The sequence below is a fragment of the Palaemon carinicauda genome, chromosome 15, assembly GCF_036898095.1.
Source record: "Palaemon carinicauda isolate YSFRI2023 chromosome 15, ASM3689809v2, whole genome shotgun sequence".
NCBI classification, from domain to species: Eukaryota; Metazoa; Arthropoda; class Malacostraca; order Decapoda; family Palaemonidae; genus Palaemon; species Palaemon carinicauda.
In genome coordinates, this window is record NC_090739.1 from 45,356,198 (window position 1) to 45,383,296 (window position 27,099).

A 27,099-nucleotide genomic window follows, 5' to 3' on the forward strand; every position below is an offset into this window, starting at 1 on the left:
CGGAAACAGGAACTGAGACCGTCTCTAGCGTCATGTCCTTTATCCAGTGAGCAGCTAGATGATACTGAAGGGGGCGGAGGTGGAGTCTCCCTAACTCGATGAACAGGGCCAGCGATGAAAGTGTCCCTGTTAGACTCATCCACTGCCTGATTGAGCATCGGTTCCTTCTCAGCATGCTCTGGATGCATTCTAGGGCTTGGTTGATCCTTGGGGCCGACGGAAAAGCCCGAAAAGCTCGACTCTGAATCTCCATACCCAGGTAGACAATGGTCTGGGATGGGACGAGCTGGGACTTCTCTAAATTGACCAGGAGGCCCAGTTCCTTGGTCAGATCCATAGTCCATCTGAGATTCTCCAGACAGCGACGACTTGTGGGAGCTCTTAAAAGCCAGTCGTCTAAATAGAGGGAGGCTCTGATGTCTGCCAAGTGAAGGAATTTCGCAATATTCCTCATCAGTCTGGTAAACACAAGAGGTGCCGTGTTTAGGCCAAAGCACAGGGCTTGGAACTGGTACACAACCTTTCCAAAGACGAATCTTAGGAAAGGTTGGGAGTCTGGATGGATGGGGACGTGAAAGTATGCGTCTTTCAGGTCTAACGAGACCATCCAGTCCTCCTGCCTGACCGCTGCTAGGACCGACTTCGTCGTCTCCATCGTGAACGTCTGCTTGGTGACAAAAGCATTGAGAGCACTGACGTCCAGCACCGGTCTCCAACCTCCTGTCTTCTTGGCTACCAGGAAGAGACGGTTGTAAAAGCCCGGGGATTGATGATCCCGGACTATGACCACCGCTTCCTTTTGTAGCAAGAGCGACACCTCTTGTTGCAACGCTAGCCTCTTGTCCTTCTCCTTGTAGTTGGGAGAGAGGTTGATGGGAGATGTAGCTAGAGGGGGATTGCGGCAGAACGGAATTCTGTATCCCTCCCTTAGCCACTTCACAGACTGAGCGTCTGCACCTCTGCTCTCCCAAGCTTGCCAGAAGGTCTTGAGTCTGGCTCCTACTGCTGTCTGGAGAGGAAGGAAGTCAAAACTTGCCTTTTGCGGACTTGGAACCCTTCTTGGACTTGCCACGGTGACTGTCTGCACGGGTACCTCCTCTGCTGGAGGTTCTGCCACGAAAGGGCGGGATGAACCTAGAAGCAGGTGTGTCAACTGCTGCAGGGCGGAAGGGTCTAGGCACGGAAGGTAAGGTTTTAGCCTTACGTGCAGAAGAAGCCATCAGATCATGAGTATCCTTCTGGATAAGTGAGGCAGCCATCCCCTTAATCAACTCCTCCGGAAACAGACACTTGGAGAGAGGAGCAAACAACAACTCTGACTTCTGGCAAGGAGTGATACCAGCAGATAAGAAGGAGCAAAGATGTTCTCTCTTCTTAAGGACTCCTGATACATATGAAGCCGCAAGTTCACCAGACCCATCCCGAATTGCCTTGTCCATGCTAGACATGATCAGCATGGCCGAGTCCTTATCTGAAGGGGAAGTCTTCCTGCTTAAGGCTCCCAAACACCAATCGAGGAAGTTGAATATCTCGAAGGCACGAAAGACTCCCTTCAACAGATGATCTAAATCGGAAAAGGACCAGCAGATCTTCGAACGTCTCATAGCCAACCTGCGGGGAGAGTCAACCAGACTTGAGAAGTCGGCCTGGGCAGAGGCAGGAACCCCCAAGCCGGGTTCCTCTCCCGTGGCATACCAGACGCTCGACTTAGAAGCAAGCTTGGGAGGAGGAAACACAAAAGAGGTCCTTCCCAGTTGCTTCTTGGAATGCAACCAGTCCCCCATAACCCTCAAAGCTCTCCTAGATGATCTGGCGAGAACAAGCTTGGTGAAGGCAGGCGCAGCAGACTGCATGCCCAGAGCAAACTCGGAGGGAGGAGAACGAGGGGTTGCAGACACAAAATGCTCAGGATACTAGTCCCTGAACAAGGCAAGGACTTTGCGAAAGTCTAAGGAGGGTGGCGAAGACTTGTGTCCTTCAATATCAGAGTGAGGTTCATCCAGATGTGCAGCTTCATCATCCGATACATCATCATCCGAAAGTTGAGTTGTGAGTGGCAAAGGCAGAGCAGCAAGCTGAACGGCTGAATCCGGCAGAACGGGTGCATGCGTACCTGCGGATCCAACATCATGCCTCTGCTGGTCGGTCTGCGAGCTGGCAACAACAATAGCAGAGGGCTGGTGTGTGGGAGGGGCTGCGGTGGGCTGAGGAGCATGCGGTATGGTATGCAGAGCATGCTGTAAGGTATGCGGCTCATGCTGCATGGTATGCGGAGCATGCTGTAAGGTATGCAGAGCATGCTGCATGGGCTGAGGAGAATGCCGCATAGTGCTGGAACCCGGCAACTCCTGATGCGGCAGCTCACGCATGTTAGCAGATGGTGCAGCAAGAACATGCGTCTGGCAGGGAGGACTGCGCATCGGTGGAGGAGCTCTCACAGGTGGAGTGTGGGAGCAGGCAGCCGCAGTATCTGCTGAGCGCACAACCTCTGCGGGTTGTAGGTTAACAGGAGAGGTGTAAACTTTCTCGGCATGATACTCCTGCATGAAAGCCGCAAGCTGAGACTGCATAGTCTGCAGCATGGACCACTTAGGGTCTACTGTGGTTGGAGCAACAACAGACGGAGCAGTAGCCTGTTGAGGAACCACTCTACACCTGGGCCGTTGGACTAGCTCGGAAGGGACCTTACGTTTGAGCGGTCGTGAGACCTTGGTCCACCGTTTCCTCCTGGAAACTTCTTCCACAGACGAGGAATGTAAGGGCTCATTCGTCTGTATGTGGATGGGACGATCCTTAACAGATACGTCCGCAACCACTGAGGATACATCCGTGCGCCGATCAAGGCCTGCCGAACCCTTTGGTCCTTCGACATTGCTTCTCCCCTGGGCTTGGGAGCTTGCAAGAGGTCCCGGACTGGGAGGACGACTGGCACGCACAGATGTACCCTCATGCGCAACACTGACACTGACACTATGCACATCACTAGCACTAACACTTCCCACTGCACTCTTCGCTTTCAGCTCTCTGACATCTGCCAAGAGCTGATTGCGGTCACTAACCAACGACTCCACCTTCTCACCGAGAGCCTGAATGGCATGCAACATATCAGCCATTGCAGGCTGAGCACTCGTAGCAGGTTCGGGAGTCACCACCACAGGGGAAGGAAAAGGTTGAGGGGCATGGGGAGAGGAAAAATCCACAGAGCGAGAAGAACTCCTCCTATCTCTCTCCTTCTCTAACCTACGTGCATATCTAAGGAATTCGTTAAAATCGAATTCCGAAAGCCCAGCACATTCCCCACATCGATCTTCCAATTGACAGGATTTACCCCTACAATTGGAACATACGGTGTGAGGATCTATAGAGGCCTTCGGAAGACGCCTAGTACAAGTCCTAACACTACACTGCCTGTATTTAGGAACTTGGGACTGGTCAGACATCTTGAATTTAGAAGTAGTCAAGGGGGAATTCCAAAATTAAGCAAAGTTCGTTAACCAATAAATCAAATTAATTCCAAAAGCTTGCTAAGCTAAGGATAAAGCTTCCTGAACAGCGAAGGCTAAACTTTAGAGCAAATACATCACCAAATCGTGAACAATAACTCCAAAATCAACAGCGTATCCAATTAGGTCTTGCCGGCGGCACGACAGAGGAAAAATTGAGTTCTTGTTGACAAGAAGTACTTGAGTACCTGCTCACAGATGGCGCTGTTGTGTACACCCCCACCTGGATAGCGATCGCTGGCGTATCCCGACCGTAGATTTCTGTCGGGCAACGGAGTTGACAGCTACATGATCATCGTGTAAGATTAATATTGAAAAAGATTTGTTCATTTGAGAATGAAATAGTTCTCTCAGTTTTACTAAAATGCTTGAAAAGCTTCACTAGCAACATAAGAAATGCTACTATCACGTTACCCAGTCAAAGCTAATATCTGTGTACTAAGTCTTTTCTTCAAGAAGTAAAGAAGTAACCAAGCTATCAAAGATTGTAAAATGTTCCATATGATGCCCAAGGAAGAGTTGGTGATTGAGAATGCCTTAATGACCCTTTCTAAGCCCGACCCAAGCAAAGTCCTTCCTATAGGAGTCAAAGAAGGTATTCCTTTCCTAATGTTTTTCTCCTCCATGAGATAATAAGATTCAAGAAGTAGGACAAAGATTCGAGTATGAGTTGAGAGAAGGTAACACTTCAATGGTATATGAAATATTAAGAAAGAAGAGTTGTGAAGGAGTAGTCATATTCGAGAAGATGCAGAAACAGTCTTACATGGTCAGGATATAATTCCTGAATGAGGCATAACAGTAGGTGAAAAGTAGCATCAAGTTTAAACTCTATAAACTTAATTTGGATCAGATTGGATTCATGGATTTGGGCTATATAGCCCACCACTGAGGTCTGTGCGGCTATTTAGTGCCTACCTTTATCCTTGGTAAAATCTTTACACATTGATATAAAAGTTAGAAAAGGTTGGACAGCAAAACAGAAAGAAGAAAGAACGGAGGTAAAATAGAAAAATATAAAGCAAGTACAGTGGAACCTCTACACACGAACGTATCTACATCCGAATTTTCCAACATCCGAAGTAAAATTCAAGCAAATTTTTGACTCTACACCCGAATTTTATTTCGACACACAGAGTAAACATTGCGCCATTGAGCGTCGAGTGCTCAGTTCTCTATTCTTGTGTGTATCGTGTGGTTGTCCTCTGTTTGGTCTGTTATTAACAGTGCTTATTTTCTTCCTTTTCTCACATTTCCTTTTGATTTTACCTATAATCATGGTGCCTAAGAAGCTAAGTTTCAGTACAGGAAGAAGGCAATTCTTTCATTAGAATTGAAGCAAGAAATTATAGAAAAACATGAGAGCAGTGTGCATGTGAGTGATACTGTATGGCTAAACAATATGGCTGGAATAGGCTTATGATCTCGAGGATCATCAAGCTGAAGGCAGCCATTAAAGCAAATAACCATCGAAGGTGATCACCATTATTACAAGACATCTTAGCAATACCCTGGAAGAGATAGAACGCCTTTTGTTGATAGGGATAAAGGACAAAGAGATTGTTGGCAACGATCATTTGTGGGAAGGGCCAGCGTGATGAACAGAAAGAAAGAAAAAAGTGAAGCAAAGAAAACCATGATAGCATTAACAAGCTCTTTTAAATAAGACTTCTCTCTTTTTCTGTTTCTCTCTAAACATAGCATTAACATGTTCTTTAAATAAAATCTCTCTCTCTCTCTCTCTCTCTCTCTCTCTCTCTCTCTCTCTCTCTCTCTCTCTCTCTCTCTCAGAAAAAAATTAATCGACGTCTCTAACACTAACAGTGAAGAAGAACAAGAGAGAGAGAGAGAGAGAGAGAGAGAGAGAGAGAGAGAGAGAGAGAGAGAGAGAGAGAGAGAGAGTATTTATTTAAAGAACATGTTAACACCATGTCTACCTTCTCGCCGATCGTCTGTCTCCTGTCGTAGCAAATCCTACACCTGCGTTGGCCTGTCTCTAAGGTAAAGTGGCGATAAAACACATTTTTTATTTATTATTTCTTTATAATTATCTTTTTTACATGCTTCTTTCATATTATGCAGTTATGTTATTGTTATGTGTAATTATGTGTAGCCATTTATTAAGGATTTATTATGGGATTTTAGGCTGAGGAACGAATTAAATGAATTACCATGTATTCTTATGGGAAAATTCGTTTCTACATCCGAACATTTTCTACATCCGTAGTTGGTTGTGGAACGAATTAAATTTGTATGTAGAGGTACCACTGTATATGTAACGGCCGAAGGAACAGTGCAAAGACCCTTAAGTAATACCTACAAGGCATCGCAAAGAAGAGCACTAGTTGCACTACCGTCCTAGAGAAGAAACTATGTGAGTCCACATCATTTAATGACAATTCTATGAAAATGGCCAAGGATTCTTTCCTTGAGAAACTGAAGGATAGAAGTACAGTAATATCTTCCTGTCTAAAGGCCATTGTCAACAACCGGAAACTAGGACAACAATAGAAAAGGAGACAGTTTCATTAAGGCTCTCCATAATGTTTTGTTCCATCAATAAGGGCAAGTTAGTGATAGGCCCGTGAGCAGAATTCAAATGTAAAGTACGACCAAAAGCCAATGATAATGTAGAAGAGTGAAAGCAGTCTAATCATTAAAACCAAACGTCAGTTAGGTTGCAATTTACATTTCCTATTAACATACTAACTTGAATGCAGCACCCTGTCACTGTCATCTTCTAACCTTCTGTAAAATTCTTGCTATAATTCAGAAGTAACTGCTATAAAATTATTTGTTATTACATCTTTGAAAAGCTTGCCCTCTCCAATTTATAGTTTGTTGTCATCATTTCCCCAACATTTACATTGTGTCACTACCAGTTAATTTCATTCCACTTCCTTTTATATCTTAACCTATAGTACAAAATTGTACATTTTTCCTATTGTTAGCATCTCAACCACTTCCTAGTTCATTCATACTATTGCTCTATAACTTACCATATTTTACTAATTTTACCTAATCTTGATTCCTTTTACTTTTCCAGATAATTCATCACACACATACAGTACTTGGAAGAAAACTGTGACGTGGCTTGTCTAGAGTTTATGGGTTTTTGGAGTATTCTTTTTTCTTTTTTCTAAATATAGTCCTATCTATCTTATAATATCTTGAACATAGCTATTAGCAACCAGTAACTCATTCAAGTTTTATAATCTGTAAGTTTAGAATTTTAATGAATGAAAAATGAATATGCTGTTAAGTACAAATTTTTAAGCATGGTCTGTTTACTGGTGTAAAATATGAAAAGAAAGAATAGAATAGGTAAAAATATTAAGTGCAGGTGTGTTACCAAAGGAAAAGTGCTGTGCCTTAAAAAGAAAAAAAAAGAGAGAGATAAAACATTAAACTGTTTTCTGACAAGTGTTAAAAATGTCCTGTTAATTTACAGGTATTACTTTTGCCGTAGCTGAATTGACAAGCCATTAAAATTTAGCGAGGGTTAACTACCCATACCACTATTTAGCGAGGGTAGGGGGATAGCTTGCTACCGCTCCCACTCACACATCAGTGATTTAGCTGATTTTGCTTGGAGGTAGAACTTCAAGGGGGATAGGGCTGGTGGGCAAGTTTGTATTAATAGCTAAAGTTTTTATCGTTAGGAAAAATACAAGTTATCTACGAATTTGTCATTTGTTCCGTAACTGGAATACAAATCTACGCTATTTACTTAGGGGTGACTAACCCATTAATAAGGATGGACATCCCTGCCAATCTGGCTTTTGGCTTTTATCCCGGGGCTCCTTATCTGAGTATGTTAATACTCATAATATGGGCTCCCTGCGCCTCGCTAAAACCTTGCTACGCAAGGTCCGCGGCCTACGCAAACTTTGTGTTGAGATACACTATTTAGAAGTGTGACCGTCCAAATAAAAGTTATTCAGAGTTTTTAACAAGAAAAACTGTTGTAACCAAGACTTTCCCAATACCACCTCGCCAGGGTATGGGGGCACTACAGTATTAGCTTAATACTAGGTACACAAGGGAGCATGGTTTACCTGCAGTAGTTTGAGGTCAGCTTGTGCAGAGAACCCAGAATGCTCCTTTCCCCAAGAGAGGGGAGGAGGAAGTAAAGAATAAAAGCCAGTCAAACCTTTTCATTCACACAGAATAATACCAGGTAACAGTGCCCTCAACCTTCTGCTACTTGTCCAATAAGGAGCTTGAGGTATTATACCAGCTGTGGTGCAGCCACCACAGGACCGATAAAAAAATATATCGAGCCTCCTGTGGGTCACGTCTTGCAGGTAGTGGGATGTGAAGGTAGTTTGTCATTTCCACACCCCAGCCTGAAGAACCTGCGTCACCGAGAAGTTCCTCTTGAACGCCAGGGACGTAGCTACGCCGCAGACATCATGAGCTCTGGGGCGACGTGAAGGAGGAGGGTCTGGATTCAGTGCATGATCTATGACCTTGCAAATCCATGCTGAGATTGTGTTCTTGGTGACCCTCCTCTTGGTCCTTCCTGTGCTGACGAAGAATGCAGGCACACAGGGACGGGCTGCGGCTGTTCTCTTAAATACAGCCTCAAACTCCTCACTGGGCAGAGTAAGAGATGATCAGGGTCATCTGTTACAGAACGAAGATTCGAAATCCGGAAGGAGTCAAATCGAGGATCCGCTACTCCCGGGTTCTGAGTCTTGGCAATAAACTCAGGGACGAAGCTGAACGTTATCTCTCCCCATCCCCTTGAATAAGCGATGTCGTAAGAGAGACCATGAAGTTCACCAACTCGCTTGGCTAAAGCCAAAGCTAGCAGGAACACAGTCTTCCAAGTTAGGTGGCGATCTGTTGCCTGGCGTTATGGTTCATAGGGAGATCTCTTAAGAGACCTGAGAACTCGAACCACGTTCCATGGGGGAGGTCTCACTTCAGACCGGTGACAGGTAAGTTCATAACTCTGTATGAGTAAGGAAAGTTCTAGCGATGAAGAAATGTCCATTCCGTTCAGTCTAAAGGCGAGGCTTAAGGCTGAGCGATAGCCTTTTACCACCGAGACTGACAGGCGCATTTCTTCCTGCAAATATATGAGGAACTTAGCTATTATTGGAATAGTGGCATCGAGAGGAGAGATACGCCTTCCACTTTACCTGGTAGACTGCTGCTTATGACTTTCACATTTGTCCAGACATCCTGATTGCAACTTGTTGCGAAAATCCTCTCAGAGAGGAGATGCTGGGTAGTCTCGAGGCGTGAAGTCGTAGCGAAGCTACGGCTTTGTAGAATATGTCGGCATGTGTCTGCTTGAGTAGATTGTGTCGTGGAGGGAGTTCTCTTGGAGACTCCGTCAGAAGTTGGAGAAGGTCTGGAAACCATTCCGCGTGATGCCAAAGCGGAGATATAAGGGTTATTGAGAGGTTGACTGATGTTCTGGCTTTGTTGAGTAAGACAGAACGGGGGGAAAGGCGTAAACGTCAGTGTTATCCCACTGTTGTTGGAATGCATCTTGCCAGAAAGCCCTGGGGTCTGGGACTGGGGAAAAGTATAACGGAAGCGTGAAGTTCAAGGCCGTTGCGAAGAGGTCCACTGTCGGAGAACCCCACAGAGTCAGGACCCTGTTGGCTACTAGATGATTCAAAAACCACTCGGTACTCACTATCTGAGATGCTTTGCTCAAGCTGTCGGCGAACGCATTCCTCTTGCCCGGAATGAAGCATGCCAATAGTGGCATCGAGTAAATCTCGGCCCATCTTTGTATCTCTACTGCTAGTTGGGATAGGGGCTGCAAAAAAGTACTTCCTTGCTTGTTGATGTAAGCCACTACTGTGGTGTTATCGCTCAACACCACCACTGAGTGGCCTGCCAGGAACTGTTGAAGGGCCAGAAAGATGGCCTTCATCTCTAGGACATTTATGTGGAGGTACTCTTCTGACTCTGATCAGAGGCCTGAGGTCGTGTGGTGCAACTCGTGAGGCCCCCACCCTTTTTTTGAAGCGTCTGAGAACAGCATTAAATCCGGGGGGGGGGGAGGACGAGAAGATCCACTTCCTTTCGTAGATATTTGTCTGCCACCCACCACTCGAGGTCTGTCTGTTCTGCTGATCCCATGGTAATCCGAATGTCTGGGGAATCGAGAGCCTGATTCCAACGGTACTTGAGTCGCCACTGGAGAGATCTCATCCTGAGACGACCGTAGGGAACTAGATGGGCCAGTGATGAAAGGCGACCGAGGGGACGTAACCACGTCTGGGCTGGAAGTTCTTCTCGTCTGAGAAAGGGTCTTGCGACCTTCCTTAGCCGTGCTATTCTGTCGTCTGATGGGAAGGCTTTGTGGAGATTGGTGTCTATTATCATGCGTAGGTATACCAGTCTCTGTGTAGGAAGCAGGGAGGACTTCTCGAGGTTTACCATGATCCCCAGATCTTGGCAAAGCCTCAGAAGTTAGTTTCAATGTTGAAGAAGGGTCGACACCGAGTCTGCTAAGATTAACCAGTCATCCAGATAACGAAGACGATGGATGCCAATCCAGTATGCCCAAGATGACACCACGGCAAACACTCTGGTGAAAACTCAAGGTGCTGTGGAAAGAACGAAGCACAGCACCTTGAACTGGTATTTCCTGTTGTCTAGGCTGAATTTCAAGTACTTCCTTGAAGACGGATGGACTGGGATCTGGAAGTACGCGTCCTTTAGGTCCAATGTGCACATGAAGTCCTGTGGTCTTACCGCTAGTCTGGGTCTGCTGTCTCCATGCTGAACAGAGTTTGTTTGACAAACTTGTTTAGAGCCGAGAGGTTGACGATTGGTCTCCAGCCTCCAGATGCCTTTTTCACAAGAGAGTTGACTGAAGAATCCTGGGGACCCATTGAGGACCTCCTGGAGGCGCCCTTCTTCAACAGGATCTGGACTTCTGCCCGAAGGGCCAGCCCCTTTGCTGATCCCATGGCAAAGGAGTCTATAGACACTGGATTCCTGGTCAGGGGAGGGAGATATGTTATGGACGGGACACGATATCCTAGACAAATCACAGAGATTGTCCAGGGTTCGGCCCCCGAAAAGTTGCTTTCACCTGTATGAGCAACTTTGTAGGCATCCCCCTACTGGTGGACAAGCAGGGGGAGTGCCTATCCTAGCGCTTGTGGTCGCGGCTACCCCCTCAAGGATATTTTCCTACCCTGGAGTACTTAGTGCCTTTCCTGTCCTTGACAGGAAAGGGCTTCTTAGACACCGTGCTCTTGTTCGTTGTGGTCTTGGCTGGACGGGACTGCTGAGGAGCTGGTGGTTTATAGGGCTTGAAAGTCAAAGCCCTATGGAAGAGGGAGTCCTGGTGAGACTTTCTCCATCTCCCAGTAGCAAGTTTCACGTCCTTAGGCTCGAATAGATGGGCTCCCTCTAGAGAGGAATATCGGAGCCTTGCGATCTCAGCATTTGGGACTTGTTGATGGAACCTCTCAGACACTCGCGTCCCGACGTTTCAGGATGGTATTCGCCCACAAGTTTGAAACTTGATGGGCGAGAACCTCAATCGTGCGAGTGCCTGAGAACAGGAAAGTCTCCATTACTTTCCTGGTACGTTCTTTGGAGAAATCCTCAGTCCGTACCAGAGTTCGCAAGGTCCCTAACCAGACATCAAGCCATGAAGTAGCCTGCATGCTTCGTGACCTTCTCCTGGTTAAGGATCTCGGTTGCAGAGAAAGAGACCTGCCAATTGGAAAGTCTCTCTGGAGAGACTCCCTTGGTAAGGTCTTCCAAGGAGTGATGGAGAGGAAGAGCTTGAAGAGGCTCCTCCAGAATCTCGAAATACCTCCTCTGTTGGACACGAGAAGATGGGAGAAGCTTATTGGTAGAGCCGGAACGTTGGGAGGAGGCATGTTCGGAGAGCAGTAGGGAGATCTTAGCCTTGGCACCCTTCAGCCCTTGAGACCAGGGCAAGGCCTCACCCGGGGGGAGAGGTGGGGCAGCTTCGCTTGGGGAAGCAGCACCATCTCTCGAGGACCGGGGTTGGCAGCAATTAAAAGGGTCTACGCTACAACTTGACGGACTTTCGGAAGAAGCCAAACGAGTAGGAGCTTCGGAGGAAGGTCGGGAGACGGAAGAAGAGGCCTTGGGTGTTTCCCCTTTGAAAGAGAAATATCCCGCTTAGACTTCTTCCGTCGTCGCCCAAACCTCTCCCACTGGGAGGCAGACCAATCTTGACACTCACTACACTGGTTGTTACTATGACACCATTGACCTCTGCAGGCGGGACAAAGGGTGTGGCGATCTGTCTCCCCTGCCGACATATAGGTTCCGCAGGGCCGGCCATCTAATCTAGTCCAGGGCAGATGCGCATGGTCGCAGGAGTCAACACACACACACACACACTAACACAAAGAAAAAGCACAAAAGAATTAATGGCAGTCCAAAAATAACGGCAAAGGATGAGGAACAGCAATGACCGTACACCATCCAAGCCAAAAGCGAGCTAAATCACCGATGTGTGAGTGGGAGCGGTAGCAAGCTAACTATCTCTACCCCCGCTAACAAGCAGTATGGGTAGTTAACCCTTGCTAAATTTCAATGGCTCGTCATTTCAGCTAAGCCGAAAGTAATACCCCTAAATAAATAGCGTAGGCTGGTATTCCAGTTACGGAACAAACAATTATAAGACTTATGATCCCTCACTAAACAGCAAACACAAATTAGTTTCTATCTAAATTATCAATTTTACCCAGCTAATTAGTAGAGGTATATATCTAAAAATATGTATTATATTTCATTGATGAAAACTCCTGTACTGTAGTTTATAATTCATATCTAAATACATAATTCTTTGTTGTGCCACCTACCGTCCTTGAATTTGGTGCTCCTGCATGACCATAATGAAGCACTGCACCATTACATCCTGAACCACAGATGCTTGTATATGCTTGATGCCTACAACCCCCATGGTAGTAAGTATGATGTTGGAAGACAGCTTCTAATTGGTATTCTTTCATTCCTGGACGAACTTTTCGCATCATTTCTCGGTGAGCAGCAGCAGATACTTTTGTGGCAAATCGTAAGATTTCCAATTCACCTTTGTTCTTTGTTACACGACTGAAATAAAAGAAATTTTGAAATATAAAAAAATTTTGAAAGTAACATATTTTTCCTAACAATACAAACCTGAGTTCTTTACATAGGAGATAGATAGATAACAGCGTAAGCTGGAACACTATTATAAAAAAATTTCAATAAGGTGTCAACAACCAGTCCGGTTGTTAACAGTAGGTAGCAGGAATGATAACCCACTTTGATTGCAGATGGCAATCAAATTGGGTAAGATTTGTGAAAAACTCAGGTTTGCACTGTTAGGAAAAATAAAAGTTACTTTCAAATTTGTCATTTATTTCGGCACAAATACAAAACCTCGTTTTTACATTAGGAGACTCACCCTAGGGTGAGTGGAAGTCCTCTTTTCAACGGGCTGGAACTTTAAAACTCGGTATCACTGTATCCAAACATAGAAATGTGTGAGATGAGCATCCTGACACATTAACCAATGGCATGATAATATCAAGTGGGTCAACAGCACATGCAAAGGTAAGCAGTGAGTGAAGAACACCAATGTGCCACTGTCTAGGCAGAATATAAGCAAAGGGTTTGCGAATATACACACTGATTTACCCATACCCCAACACCCAGTTGTAAAAATAATGGGGATGTAACAAAAAACATCACCACATACATTGGCTAAGCAGCTACATGGGGCTTTCTTGCAGTTAAATCAAGATCCAGCTGACAGGGAAGATGGATGCTGTGACCCAAGAGAGGAGAAGATGAAGAAAAGAAAAGGGGTCAGTCATTCTTTCAATTCATCTCAGACTAAATCCAAAACCTCACTCCTTGACCAACTGCCAACAGTCCTGTGAGGGAGCAAAGGTAGCTATACAATACTACTTGATGAGCAGCCACCACAAGTCCTAGAGTGCACGTATCTAGTGACCTGCGTGTTATATCTTGCAGGTAGCAGATTGTGGAGGTGGTTTGGCACCTACATAAAACTGCCTGCAGTACCTGTATCACAGAAAGATTCTTCCTGAATGCCAAGGACGGGCTTACACCAGATATCATGAGTTCTGGGTTATGCCCTTTGTTGTTGGGATGGTGAGGGATTAATGGCCCAGTCAAAGACCAGCCTAATCGAAAAAGAGATCCTGTTCTTGGTGATATTCTTTAACCTGCCCATACTGACTAAGATGTCTCCTATGAGGGTGAGCTCCTCTTGTACATTTGAGATAGCACCTTAGCGCTCTCTCAGGCCAGCAGCCAATCAGGATCATTGTTGACTTTTGGAGGACTCAAAATCCAAAGATATAATTCAATATAATTCAAAGCTGAGCGATAGCCGTTTACGAGCAATACAGTAGAGTTTTCCTCCTGGAGGCAAAGTAAAAATTTGGTGATTAACCCTTTTACCCCCAACGCTATTTGGAACTTTCCAACCCTTAACCCCCAGGCGTTTTCTTTTTCAAGCAAGTTTTGCAATATATTTTTTTTAAATTGCACTAACAGCTTGATTTTCGTCATAGAGAGGTCAGGTTGGTCTCATTATTTTGGAAAAAGCCTGAATTTCTCATGAAGTTATCAATAATATGCAAAAAAAATGTAAAAAGCAGTTTTTTGCAAGGACGTACCAGTACGTCCATGGGGGTAAAGGGTTGAGTTTTGTGAAATGTACCAGTATGTCCATTGGGGGTAAAAGCGTTAAAGGGATAGTGGCTCCAAGAGAAGAGACACCCCTCTCACGACACTAATGACAAAAGATTGCCCACTTTACCTGGTAGACTTACGATAATGAACTCCTGAGGTATCCATAAATCTATTTCACCAATGGTTGCAAAAACTCTCTCTGAGTGAGGTTATGCTGGATAACCTCCAGGCATGAAGTCGTAGGGATGAGACTGACTTGTGGTAGATCTGGATGTGTGGTTGATGCAACAGGTCAGGAAGGGGAAGCAACTCCCTCAGAACCTCGTCAGCAGCAGTAGCTGCAGAATGTCTGGGTACCATTCTGCTTGGGGCCATAGCGGAGCTATCAGAGTTATTGATAGGTTGGTTGCTGATCTGATCCTCGTGAGGACTTTCCTCAAGAAGCTGAACGGGGGAATGCATAAACATTCAGGTGGCCCCACGGGTGTTAGAAGGAATCCTGGAATGCCCCATGTGGGCCAGTACTGGTGAGCAATACACTGAAAATTTCTGGTTTAGGGATATTGTAAATACAGTAGATCTATGACTGGCAAACCTCACTAAATCATTTTTTTGTTTGCTATCCAATTGGATGCAACCATCTGAATCTTCCATCTCAGAATGTCTTCCAAGATGTTCTTTTTGCCCGGTATGAACCGGCTGACAGGGAGATCACACTGTCCTCTGTCCAATGCAGGATTTCTACAGCTATTTGGCAAAGTTGCCGTAAAATAGTACGTCCTAGCTAAGTATGCTAGTACAGTTTTGTTGCTACTCATCAACACTACCAAGTGGCCTGACAGAAGTTGTTGGAAATGGTGAAGAGCAAGGAATGTTGCTTTCAACTCCAGGAAGTTTATATGACAAAGCTGATTCTGACCATAGTGCAGAGGCCATGTGGTGTAGCAAGTGAGCCTCCATCCTTCATTTGATGCATCTGTTAAGAGCATCAAATCAGTAGGAAGAGAAAAAAGGTTTATACCCCTGAGAAGGATGGAATTGAGACTCCACCAATACAGACCTACCCAACCGGAATGAACATTTCAGAAGGGTCCCTGCCTTGAGACGAAAAGGTCTTCACCTACCATTGAAGTGAGCGCATGCAAAGAAGGCTGTTTTGCAATAAACTCTCTAACGAGGCCAGGTACCCTAACAGTGTTTCGCTAAAGGAATGGTTGAGCCACTTTGAAACCTGCAATTCTGTACTGCAATGGGAAGACTTTTGCTTGAATGGTTTTATAGTCATCCCTAGGTATACATATTCTATGCCCTGATTTGAACCTTAGTTCAACTTTTCCAGGTTTACCACAATCCCCAGATCGCGGCAAAAACGGAGAAGCCTGTCTAGATGGAGAAGGATCTTCTATCAGTCTGCCAGGATCAGCTAATCATGTAGATAATAAAGGGGACAAATGTCATTGACATGGCCCCAAGTTAAAACTAAAGTGAACACACTTGTGAACACTTGAGCGGCTGTTGACAGACCGTAGCAGAGCACCTTGAATTGATATAACTTGTCGTGCTATAAAAACTGGAGGTCACTTTCTTAAGGATGGATGGACCGGGATCTGGAAGTATTCATCCTTCAAGTCTAACGAGATCATGAAGTCCTTTGGTCTTATCGCCTGCCTGACCATTATTGTGGTCTCCATCCTCGTCAGAGTTTCATGGATAAACTTGTTCAGGGCCGAGAAATTGATGAACGGTCTCCAGCCTAGACACCTTTTCTATAAGAAACAGTTGACTGTAAAAGCCTGTGGATCTGTCGAGGACCTTTTGGAGAACGCACTTCTATAACATGGTCTGGACTTCTTCCTGTATGGCTATGCCCTTCACAGATCCCATCACAATGGAAAATTATCTCATTAGAGGACAAATCATAGGAAGAGGAGAGCTGGTGAATGGGACGATGAAACCTGAGCGGAGGACACGGTTGTCCAGGGTTTGGCCCTGAGGTACAATCACCTGAGTCTCGGGAATCCCTCCACCAGTGGCACTGCGGGAAGGAAGCCAATCATAGCAGGGACATTGACCACATCTGCCAGGTCTCCCCTGTCACAAGACAAAAATGTTTTCAATTATTTTGGTATTGTGTAGATCAGGTTCACCTAAATTTTGACACAAGCCACTGGGCCTGAAGTAATAGTTACAACTTGTACTGGATGTTGAATATAAACTGTTGTCATTCTTCTACTCTCCAGATCAAATCATGAGGGAGGTTGGAAAAGCACAGGGGGATTTGAGGTGGGGCAACCTAGATCTGGGCGAACTAGATCACAGAATTCATGTCGTAAAAGGATACCACCTATCGCCTAGAGGAAACACCTGATCTCCATAGTGACAGGTGCCATAAAAACTCACTCTTAGAAGTAAAGGGGGGGAGTTGGGCGCGGAACATGGCCACGTGCCCTTGTTGCCGCTGGGAGCTTATTACACCCAAACGACACTCCACTAGGTTGCAATCTTAGCAGTAACTTAAAACGTGAGACAAATATTATGTGTGCCCCTACCTCTAGCTTGACTTGGATAGACATTAAAATTGTAATGTTTTGTTAATAAGTCAGATTTGAGACTTTGAGATATATTGCTATTCTACTGATGGAAGAAGATTAACAGTAACTTGCTCTGTATCCATTCTCCCCGAGTGTGTCTGTAAATAACAAATAATTCATTGTTTTTACCCTTATGATGAACTGTTCCAGTAATTTGAAAGTCAGCGAGAGACTTATTTTTTCTTAGTTATTCAATTAGAAGAATTTAGAGTTCTGTTTAAGATGTACTTGAACGATTTATTCACATTTAACGAAGAACTCTGCTCATGTTTGTGAAAATTAACTTAGATAATAAATCCTTTTACCATGTAAAAGTCGTCAAATTCACCGCCTCTCATCATTTATTGTTACTTAATTGCCACACACAGTGACAAAATTGGTGGCCTTACGGTGAGATAAAGAGGATTAAAATTAAGTGTAATAATGAGCAAAAGAGAGTGCCGCAGTGTCATGGGTAGATAGAATAATATAGAAAAGAATGTTAAAACATGTGAATTTTCTACTCTTGAAAAACAGAGAGAGAGGAGGTCCTGCTAGTGTTTACTGGAAACTGTCACCGTCGCTGATGGAGATCAAGATATTTATTAGATGTGCCTAGTTCAGCAGACCTTGGTCAAAACGATCGTCTGTTCGTAGCAATCCGAGGACCCATAGGACAAGGAGAGCAGTGTCGTCGCCGAAGAATATACATTAACGGAAGGTAAACACGCCTCGCTTCAATTGTAGCGCCATATGGATCATGATTACACGAGCACAGCCTTCGCGAAGATGCTATCAAAGAGGCGTGGTTTTAAGGAAAACCAATAAGGATGAAGAAAGGAGAAAATTTCCTTATATGGATTTGTCCATAGTTAACCCCTCCCATACAGGGGTATATAAACTTCAACGAGAACGAAAGAAGAGAGAATACGACAGATAGAACGAGAGTACGAAAAGGAGAACGAGAGAGAGAGAGAGAGAGAGAGAGAGAGAGAGAGAGAGAGAGAGAGAGAGAGAGAGAGAGAGAGAGAGAGAGAGAGAGAACAAGCCCAGGGAAGGAGAGAAGACGTAAGGACCAGAATGCAGACGTGACCAGCCTTGTCCGAGATGTCAGAACGAGTTGACCCCTGCCCTGATCACCGACCACGAAACGCCCGGACCTGAAATATCTACGTTCCTGTCAACCGTCGAGAGCTGCTGTGAAGAGTAGTATTTTTTTTTTTTTTTTTTTTATTATTTATCTACTATCTTGACTGTTCCCCTATTTGCTGGAGTGTAGTTTAATCAAATGATTTTCTTTGTTTAGTTCAGTACTTCCTAAGTACTCAATCAAGAAACATTTACCTTTGACTAGTTGTAAATAAAATTGTTTTCTTTTGCAAGTTTTCTTTCTATATTTCCTTTTGTTTCATTGTGTGTTGTGGTCGAGAAATCCCAATTTCATTAATCAATTCAAAAAAACCTGGTTCGATCCCCACGAGGATCGTAACACGCAGCTACCAAAAATTGACTTTAGACATGAAATAAGAAAAAAGAATGACACATGAGAAGCAAGAAAGAGACATCTCGAGAGAAGAGGAAAGGAAAAACTCGGAAGGAGTGGCATTTAAAAAGATGAACGAAAGAAGATAAAGGACGAATGGATTTCCTTAGAAAAATTAAGAAGAAAATCCTGACAATGATGTCGAGAATAGTAGCAACCAGGAGAGGTGGCGTGAACAAGTCAACCACGGAGGACCAGCATGGAAGACACCCTAGCGCCCTTCCGCCAAGACGGGCAGCCAGAAACAGACGCCTAAGGGAGGAAACTGAGAGGAAACACATCTGATAATGTTCATGTGGGAAACGAAGACGGTATGCCCACAGTTTCCCATCGCGGGAGCAACAGCATCGAGACTCACAATCCGAAATGGCGGGCCAGGACCCTTCTATGGGGCCCTATGAACAGGCATCCAGTGGACCTTTCCTACTGCTGTAAGGACTGATTTCGATGTCTCCATGGAGAACTTTGTCTTCTGAACGAAGGCATTGAGAGCAGTGACATCCAGGACCGGGCAATAGCCTCCTTCTCCAAAAAGAGAGACATTTGATGTTGCATAGCCTGTCTCTTAGGCTCCTCTCTGTATTTGGCAGAGAGGTCTATCGGAGTAACTAAAAACGGAGGTTTCACTAGGAAAAAGATTTTGCATCCATCCTTTAGTAAAAGCACGGACCAAAGGTCTGCTCCTCTCCTCTCCCAGGCTCGCTAGAAGTAGTTAAATCTGGCTCCTACTGTTGTCTGTGCAGTTCAGAGAAAAAGTATGCAGAAACTTTCTTGCTGATTTAGACACCAAAACCTGTGTCTTTGACCAACTCTTGAGGGAGAAGAGAGGAAGAAAAAAGGGGGATGGTGCAAAGTTATCCTGCTTCATTGATAAGGAAGCTGGCTTTATAGGTTTTAATGCCTCATTGCATCCAGCCTCCCATCATCCTCAAGCTCTATTAGATGATCGAGAATTTTTCTATGTACAACGATTTCTCTCACAAAGCCGGTTGTACTGCAGAATTGTTGCTCAAGGTTTTGACGGAGGATCAGACTCAAGACCCCAAAGACCTAAGCCCACAGCAAAAAAGGTACACTGCCTTCTCTCACAAAAGCACTAATGCACTTCCTGCTCCTCCAGCTGAACGTGCTGCTGCACCAACATCTGCAGTTAGGCTCTTTATGCTGCATTGAGGACGTGCTATTGCACTGCCCTACCAGCACCATCTTAGTAAACAGAGACTCCTTCGACGCCTTCCTTAGCGAAAACTCTGAAGGCGGGACGAGGAGCAGCAGGCACAAAATAAATTGGAAACTCTTCAGAAAAAACTCTCATGAGTTTCTTAAAGTCAACTGAGGGGAGAAGGATCTTAGGAACTTCTCCTAAGAGAATTCCACTAAAAGATAAATAGGGGAAAAGAGATCGTCAATCCCTTCCTCCTACAAGTCTCTAACCGAGGTAGAGATGTCTTGTTTCCTAGGAGTCAACTCCTTAAGGTACTGAATTCTGGCCTCAATGCTTTTAGAGGTTTAATTCTCGCTCTCTAACAGACACCAAGAGTTAGTTCAAGCGGGCCTTGGTCTGAGAAAATAATATCTTTCCAGTTAATATTTATTTCTGTATCTTTTAATATAGCGCCTGGTGTAACAACGTTCCAACGCTAGACGCTCATGGTCATTACGATCGGAACTAAGACGTTCGCGATCTTGACACTAGACGTCAAGTCCAACTGCTAGACTCTTGACGCCATGCAACAGTTTGACGATCGGTGTCACCTCCAACAGCTAGACGCTCGACGTTAAGTCCAACTGTTGCAAGCTTGACGCCATAGAACTGCACGACACTCGGCGTCACGTTTAACTGCCTAACATTCAACGTCAAGTCCAACTGTTGGAAGCCAAACGCCATGCAACTGCTTGGTGTTCAGTGTCACGTGACTCTCGGAACAATGTCGTTCACGATTCAGACGCTCGGAGCTATGCTTGACACGTGGCGTCACGTTCAACTGCTTGACGCTCGACGTCACGTAACTGCTTGACGTTCGGCGTCATGTCTAACTGCTTGACACTCGACGTCAAGTCCAACTGCTGGAAGCTTGACACCATGCAACTGCTTGACGCTCGGCGCCACGAGACTTTCAGAACAATGAGGCTCGCGATTAAAAACGTTCGCGATTAAGACGCTCGGAACTATGCCGATCGCGTCTAGAACGGTCGATCATCGAACAAGAGAAACAAAGAAGTTGCACTAAGTTACAAACATCGTGTCAAACTCTTACAGAAGCGTTAGTAGCTAGCCTTGCTGGACGCTCGATGTCAAAAGCTTTGCGTTCGGTGTTAGAAAACACTTTTACCTCGCCTTACCTACGGCGAGGGCGAGCGTTCTGGGAATCGTCAACAGGAACACTCGAGGGGACTTCTGCTCGGGTCTTACAAGATGCTCGGCGCCAGGCTAACGACTCTCGCTGATCGACATTCCTTCTCCCATGGGTCAGGGAGCTTGGAAGAGGTCTAAGGCTAGGATAACGACAGGTCTGAACAGAAGCACCCTCCACTGTATTGAATAAATTCACTGCACATATTTAGCACTAAGAACTTGCAATTTTAAACTCTTTGGCATAAGACCAAGAAAGATCTTACTATTCTGTCAAGGGCTTGAATGAGAATGCAATAGGTATTGAATCCTATATAAAATGTAACAAAATATTTTATATAAAATATCAAATGAATAGATATAGGAATAAAGAATATATGTATATATTTAAACAACCCTTATTACTTAAGGGTTTCCAATAAAAGATGATTAGTCACATTTTACAATTGGAACATCTATATATATTATACGAAAAAATTTAGTATACCCAAAAACGAGCAAGTAAACAACGATACAAAGAATCGTGAGACTATATTGATTGTCATGAATACTACGTTGTGTAAAATTATCTGTACGCTAATTTTCTTTAATCTCTGCAAAAAGATTAGCTAAAGAAAAAATACTAAAAGGACAAATATTATTGTAAAATAACATATTCCTTTATATCTTACACAACTTAAATACTTTGGTTTTTAAGAAGAATTTACTTTTCATAAATAACGATACAAAGAAAATTGTAATACTGTATCGATTGACTGAGAACTGCGTAACGTAAATTAAACTGAACGCTAGTTTAGTTAATCTTTGAAAACAGATCGAAGATTATCTAGATAAAGTATACTAAAAGGAAAAATTTTTCTTAAAATAACATAATCCTTTTATCTTATATAACTTAATAATTTGTAAGAAAGTATTCACTTATTCTTTGTAGAAAAAGAAAGAAAATGCAAGTCATACTCTAGCATACGTCATATGACAGTGACGTCATAGAGTAGGCGGGGTGTTTACCTACCGCCATCATGCTTTCGTTAGTTTAAAGTAGGTTGAAAAAACTTCTAATCCTACCTTTTAAGCTATAACATGACAAATTCGTAGATAATTTGTATTTTTCCTAACTATACAAACCTTAGCTATTTAATAGGGGTACTACTTTCGGCGTAGCTGAAATGACGAGCCATTAAAATTTAATGAGGGTTTACTACCCCCACTGCTATTTAGTGGGAGTAGGGGAGGGTAGCTTGCTTCCCCCACCCCACCCCACCCCACCTCACACACACCTGTCCTTGAGCTCACTTTGCTTGGAGGTAGGACTTCAAGGGGGATAGGGCTGGCAGGCAAGTTTGATTAAATAGCTAAGTTTGTATAGTTAGGAAAAATACAAATTATCTACGAATTTGTCATTTGTTCTGTAACTGAAATACAAACCACGCTAATTAATAGGGGTGACTCACCCATTAGGAAGGGTGGACGTCCCAGCCAGTACTGGCTTTTGGCTTTGCCCGGGGACTCGTTATTTGAGTGTGTCAGCACCCAAGAAATAAGGAGTCCCTGCACCTCGCTAGAACTTTGCTACGCAAGGACTGCGGCCTACGCAAGCTGTGTGTGAAGGTATAATGAAGTGTGACTCGTCCTAGGAAGTTGATCTGAAGTTCTTTAGATGGAAACTTGTAGACTAGAACTTTCCCAATACCACCTCGTCAGGGTATGGGGACGTGACAGTATTAACTTAATACTAGGAACACAAGGGAACATGGTTTACCTGCAGTGGTTTGAGGTCAGCTATGCAAAGAACCCAGGATGCTGCTTTCCCCAAGAGAGGGGATGATGAAAAATAAGAGCCAGTCAAACCTTTTCATTCATGCAGACTAAAACCGGGTAACAATGCCCTCAAACTTCAGCTACTTGTCCAATAAGGAGCTTGAGGTTTTAAACCAGCTGTTGTGCAGCCACCACAGGACCAATAGATTACGTATTGAGCCTCCTGTGGGTCACATCTTGCAGGTAGTGGGCTGTGAAGGTTGTCTGACGCTTCCACACCCCAGCTTGAAGAACCTGCGTCACTGAAAAATTTCTTGTGAAGGCCAGGGACATAGCTATGCCCCTGACATCATGTGCTCTAGGGCGACGTGACGGAGGAGGATCTGGATTCAAGGCTAGATGAATCACCCTACGAATCCATGCCGAGATGGTGTTCTTGGTGACCCTCCTCTTAGTCCTCCCTGTGCTGACGAATAATGCTGCCACATGAGGATGGACTGCAGCTGTTCTTTTAAGACATAGCCTCAAACTCCTTACTAGGCATAGTAAGAGATGGTCTGGGTCATCTGTTACAGAACGAAGACTAGAAATCCGGAAGGAGTCACATCGAGGATCCGCTACTCCAGGATTCTGAGTCTTAGCAATAAACTCAGGGACGAAGCTGAACGTTACCTCCCCCCATCCCCTTGAATGGGCGATGTCATACGAGAGACCATGAAGTTCGCTAACACGCTTGGCCGAAGCCAAAGCTAGTAGGAACACCGTCTTCCAGGTTAGGTGACGATCTGATGCCTGGCGTAATGGTTCATAGGGAGGTCTCTTAAGAGACCTGAGAACTCGAACCACATTCCATGGAGGAGGTCTCACTTCCGACTGAGGGCAGGTAAGTTCATAACTACGTATGAGCAGAGAAAGTTCCAGTGATGAAGAAATGTCCATTCCTTTCAGCCTGAAGGCTAGACTTAAGGCTGAGTGATTGCCTTTCACTGCCGAGACTGAAAGGCGCATTTCTTCTCGCAAATACACGAGGAACTCCGCTATTGTTGGAATAGTGGCATCGAGTGGAGAGATACGCCTTCCACGACACCAACCACAGAAGACTTTCCACTTTGCCTGGTAGACTGCTGCGGATGACTTTCGCAGATGTCCAGACATCCTGACAGCAACTTGCTGCAAAAGTCCTCTCTCAGCGAGGAGATGCTAGATAGTCTCCAGGCGTGAAGTCGTAGCGAAGCTACGGCTTTGTGGAAGATGCTGGCATGTGGTTGTCTGAGCAGGTTGTGCCGTGGAGAGAGTTCACTCGGTAGCTCCATTAGGAGTTGCAGAAGGTCCGGAAACCATTCCGCCTGATGCCATAGCGGAGCTATGAGGGTCATTGAGAGATTGACCGATGTTCTGGTCTTGTTGAGCACCCTCCTCATCAGATAGAACGGGGGAAAGGCGTAAACGTAGATGTTGTCCCACTGTTGTTGGAAAGCATCTTGCCAGAGAGCCTTGGGATCTGGGACTGGGGAGCAGTACAGCGGAAGCTTGAAGTTCAGGGCTGTTGCGAACAGATCCACAGTCGGAGAACCCAACAAGGTCAGGACTTTGTTGGCTACTAGATGATCCAAAGACCACTCAGTACTCACTATCTGAGACGTTCTGCTCAGATTGTCGGCGAGCACATTCCTTTTGCCTGGAATGAAGCGTGCCGATAGTGGAATCGAGTGGGCTTCGGCCCATCTCAGTATCTCTACTGCAAGATGGGATACCTACTTCGAAAAGGTACCTCCTTGTTTGTTGATGTAAGCCACTACTGTGGTGTTGTCGCTCATCAGAGTGACCCGCCAGGTATTGTTGAAACTGTTGAAGGGCCAGGAAGACGGCCTTCATCTCTAGGAGATTTATATGCAGGTACTTTTCTGATACTGACCACAGGCCTGAGGTTGTGTGGTGCAGTACATGGGCCCCCACCCTTTCTTTGAAGCGTCCGAAAACAGCATCAAATCCGGGGGGAGGACGAGAAGATCCACTCCTCTTCGTAGGTTCTCGTCTGTCACCCATCACTGGAGGTCCGTCCATTTCGCAGGTCCCATAGGGATCAGGACGTCCAAGGAATCGTAACCTTGATTCCACCGAGACTTGAGTCGCCACTGGAGGGATCTCATCCTGAGGCGACCGTTGGGAACTAGACGAGCCAATGATGAAAGGTGACCGAGGAGACGTAACCACGATTGGGCTGGAAGTTCTTCTCGTCTGAGAAAAGGGCTTGCGACCTTCCTCAACCTTGCTATCCTGTCGTTTGATGGGAAGGCTTTATGGAGATTGGTGTCTATAATCATGCCTAGATATACAGTACCAGTCTTTGAGTGGGAAGCAGAGAGGACTTCTCGAGATTTACCATGATCCCCAGTTCCTGGCAAAGTCTCAGAAGTTTGTCCCGGTGTTGAAGAAGGGATGACACTGAGTCTGCTAGGATCAACCAGTCGTCCATATAACGGAGGAGACGGATGCCGATCCTGTGTGCCCACGAAGATATTAGGGTAAACACTCTGGTGAAAACCTGTGGTGCTGTGGAGAGATCGAAACATAGCACCTTGAACTGGTACTCTTTGTTGTCTAGGCTGAATCATAATTACTTCCTTGAAGACGGATAGACTGGGATCTGGAAGTACGCGTCTTTTAGATCCAGTGTACACATAAAGTCTTGTGGTCTCACTGCTAGTCTGACCGTGTCTCCAGCCTCCATGCTGAATGCAGTTTGTTTGACAAACTTGTTCAGGGCTGAGAGGTTGATGACTGTCTCCAGCCTCCAGACGCCTTCTTTACAAGAAAGAGTCGACTGAAGAAGCCTGGAGACCTGTCGAGGACCTCTTGGAGAGCGCCCTTCTTCAACAGGGTCTGGACTTCTGCCCGAAGGGCTTGCCCCCTTGCTGATCCCATGGCAAGGGAGCTCAATGACACTGGATTCGTCGTCAGGGGAGGTAGAGATGTTGTGAACGGGACGCAATATCCCTGAATGATTACGGAAATCGTCCAGGAATCGGCCCCAAGTGAACTCCCCCGAGGGGAAGAAACACTAGCAGAAGAGACTGTTGGACTTAGTTTCACCCTCGTTGGTTGAGCAGGAACGGGAGAAACTAAGCGTTTGCAGCCTTGGCTGCTCCCTCTAGGATTCTTACCTCCTCTGGAGGACTTTTTACCTTTCCTACCCTTGACAGGAAAGGGCTTAGACACCACTGTCTTCGCTGCTGCCGTTGGTTTCGTGGTCTTGGTCGGACGGGACTGCTGGGGTGCTGGAGGCTTATAGGGCTTAGATGTCAAAGCCCTATGAAGGAGGGAGTCTTGGTAGGACTTCCTCCACCTCTCAGCGGCCTGTTCCACATCCCTAGGCTCAAACAGGTTCGTTCCTTCTAAGGAAGAATGTCTGAGCCTATTGATCTCGATACTAGGGACCTTCTGATGGAACCTCTCAGCCACCGCATCCCGACGTTTCAGGATGGTGTTTGCCCACAAGTTCGGGACTTGGTGGGCCAGAAACTCGATCGTGCGAGTGCCTGAGAAGAGAAACGTCTCCATAGCTTTACTGGTACGTTCTTTGGAGAAATCCTCAGAGCGTATCAGGATACCTAAGGTCCCTAACTAACCAGATGTCAAGCCACGAAGTAGCTTGCATAGCACACTTCGCAACCTTCTCCTGGTTAAGGATCTCGGTTGCCGAGAACGAGACCTGCCGGTTGGAGAGTCTCTCAAGAGGGACTCCCCTGGTAAGCTCTTCCAACGAATGGTGGAGAGGAAGAAGAGCTAAACAAGGCTCCTCAAGATCTCGAAGTACCTCCTTTGCTGTACGCGAGGAGGCGGGAGAAGCTTGTTGCCGGCACTGGAACAGTTGGAGGAGGACAACTCGGAGAGCTGTACAGCGATCTTGTCCCTGGTACTCTTAACCCCCTGAGACCAGGGCAGAGCCACACTGGCCTTGGAAGGTTTTTGAGTGCCAAATACGCGGTCCAAGACTGTGTCCTTGCCCTCTCGAGGAGGGATCTCTGGGTCGGCAAACCCATTGAGAGCCCTCAATAGAGTCAGAACTTGCTAAAACGCATGCTCTGACTCTTGTAGTTCTCCTCCCGACGATGGACTTACAGCGAAGTCTCCTGTCCCCAAAGGCTCTTCTTGGGGAGATTCGCAGACATCCTCCGAGTGGCTAGTTGGCTCCGTCCTAGGTCTTGTAGAGGACTTTGGTACCGTCTTCGAATCCTTCGACTCCCTCCTGGGAAGGATGATGGACTCCAACATAGACTGTGGCAAGTTCTTTTCAGCCCCTACTCGGGAAGACTTCTCCGCGCGAGGTGGGGTTTCCCCCATTGGTGCGATGGGGGAACGTCTCACCTCATGTGAATCCCCTGAGGACGGGAAGTACTCGTCCGACAGGGAAGGAGAAAAAGTCTGAGGGGGTGAAGGAACCTGCCTCGAAGGCTTGCGTGCAGTCAACTTAGCTCTCGGAGAAGCTACCGCGTCCGGAACTCCTCTTTTTCTCTTCAGAGGACTAGAAACAGCCCAGGATCTGTGACCTAATTCCGAGAGAACAGGCTTGAAAGCCTGCGTAACCGCTCCGATTAGTGCACCGAACCATGATTGTTGACTGACAGTCGCGCTGTCAGAAACTCCTTCTGGAGGGACACGGATCGACGGATCCCTGGGAGGAGTTCCCAGAGTTGG

At 45.6% G+C, this 27,099-nt stretch overlaps 1 protein-coding gene across 2 annotated transcripts in view; it reads right to left on the reverse strand.

The window, feature by feature from the left end:
- The window catches only part of Dip-C (dipeptidase C), a 935,347-nt gene that overhangs the window by 411,431 nt on the left and 496,817 nt on the right, over nt 1-27,099 (reverse strand). For both annotated transcript variants that reach the window (XM_068388375.1, XM_068388374.1), the window contains exon 7: nt 12,332-12,581. In XM_068388375.1, coding sequence (XP_068244476.1) covers nt 12,332-12,581 — 250 coding nt within the window. The remainder of the gene's footprint in view (nt 1-12,331; nt 12,582-27,099) is intronic.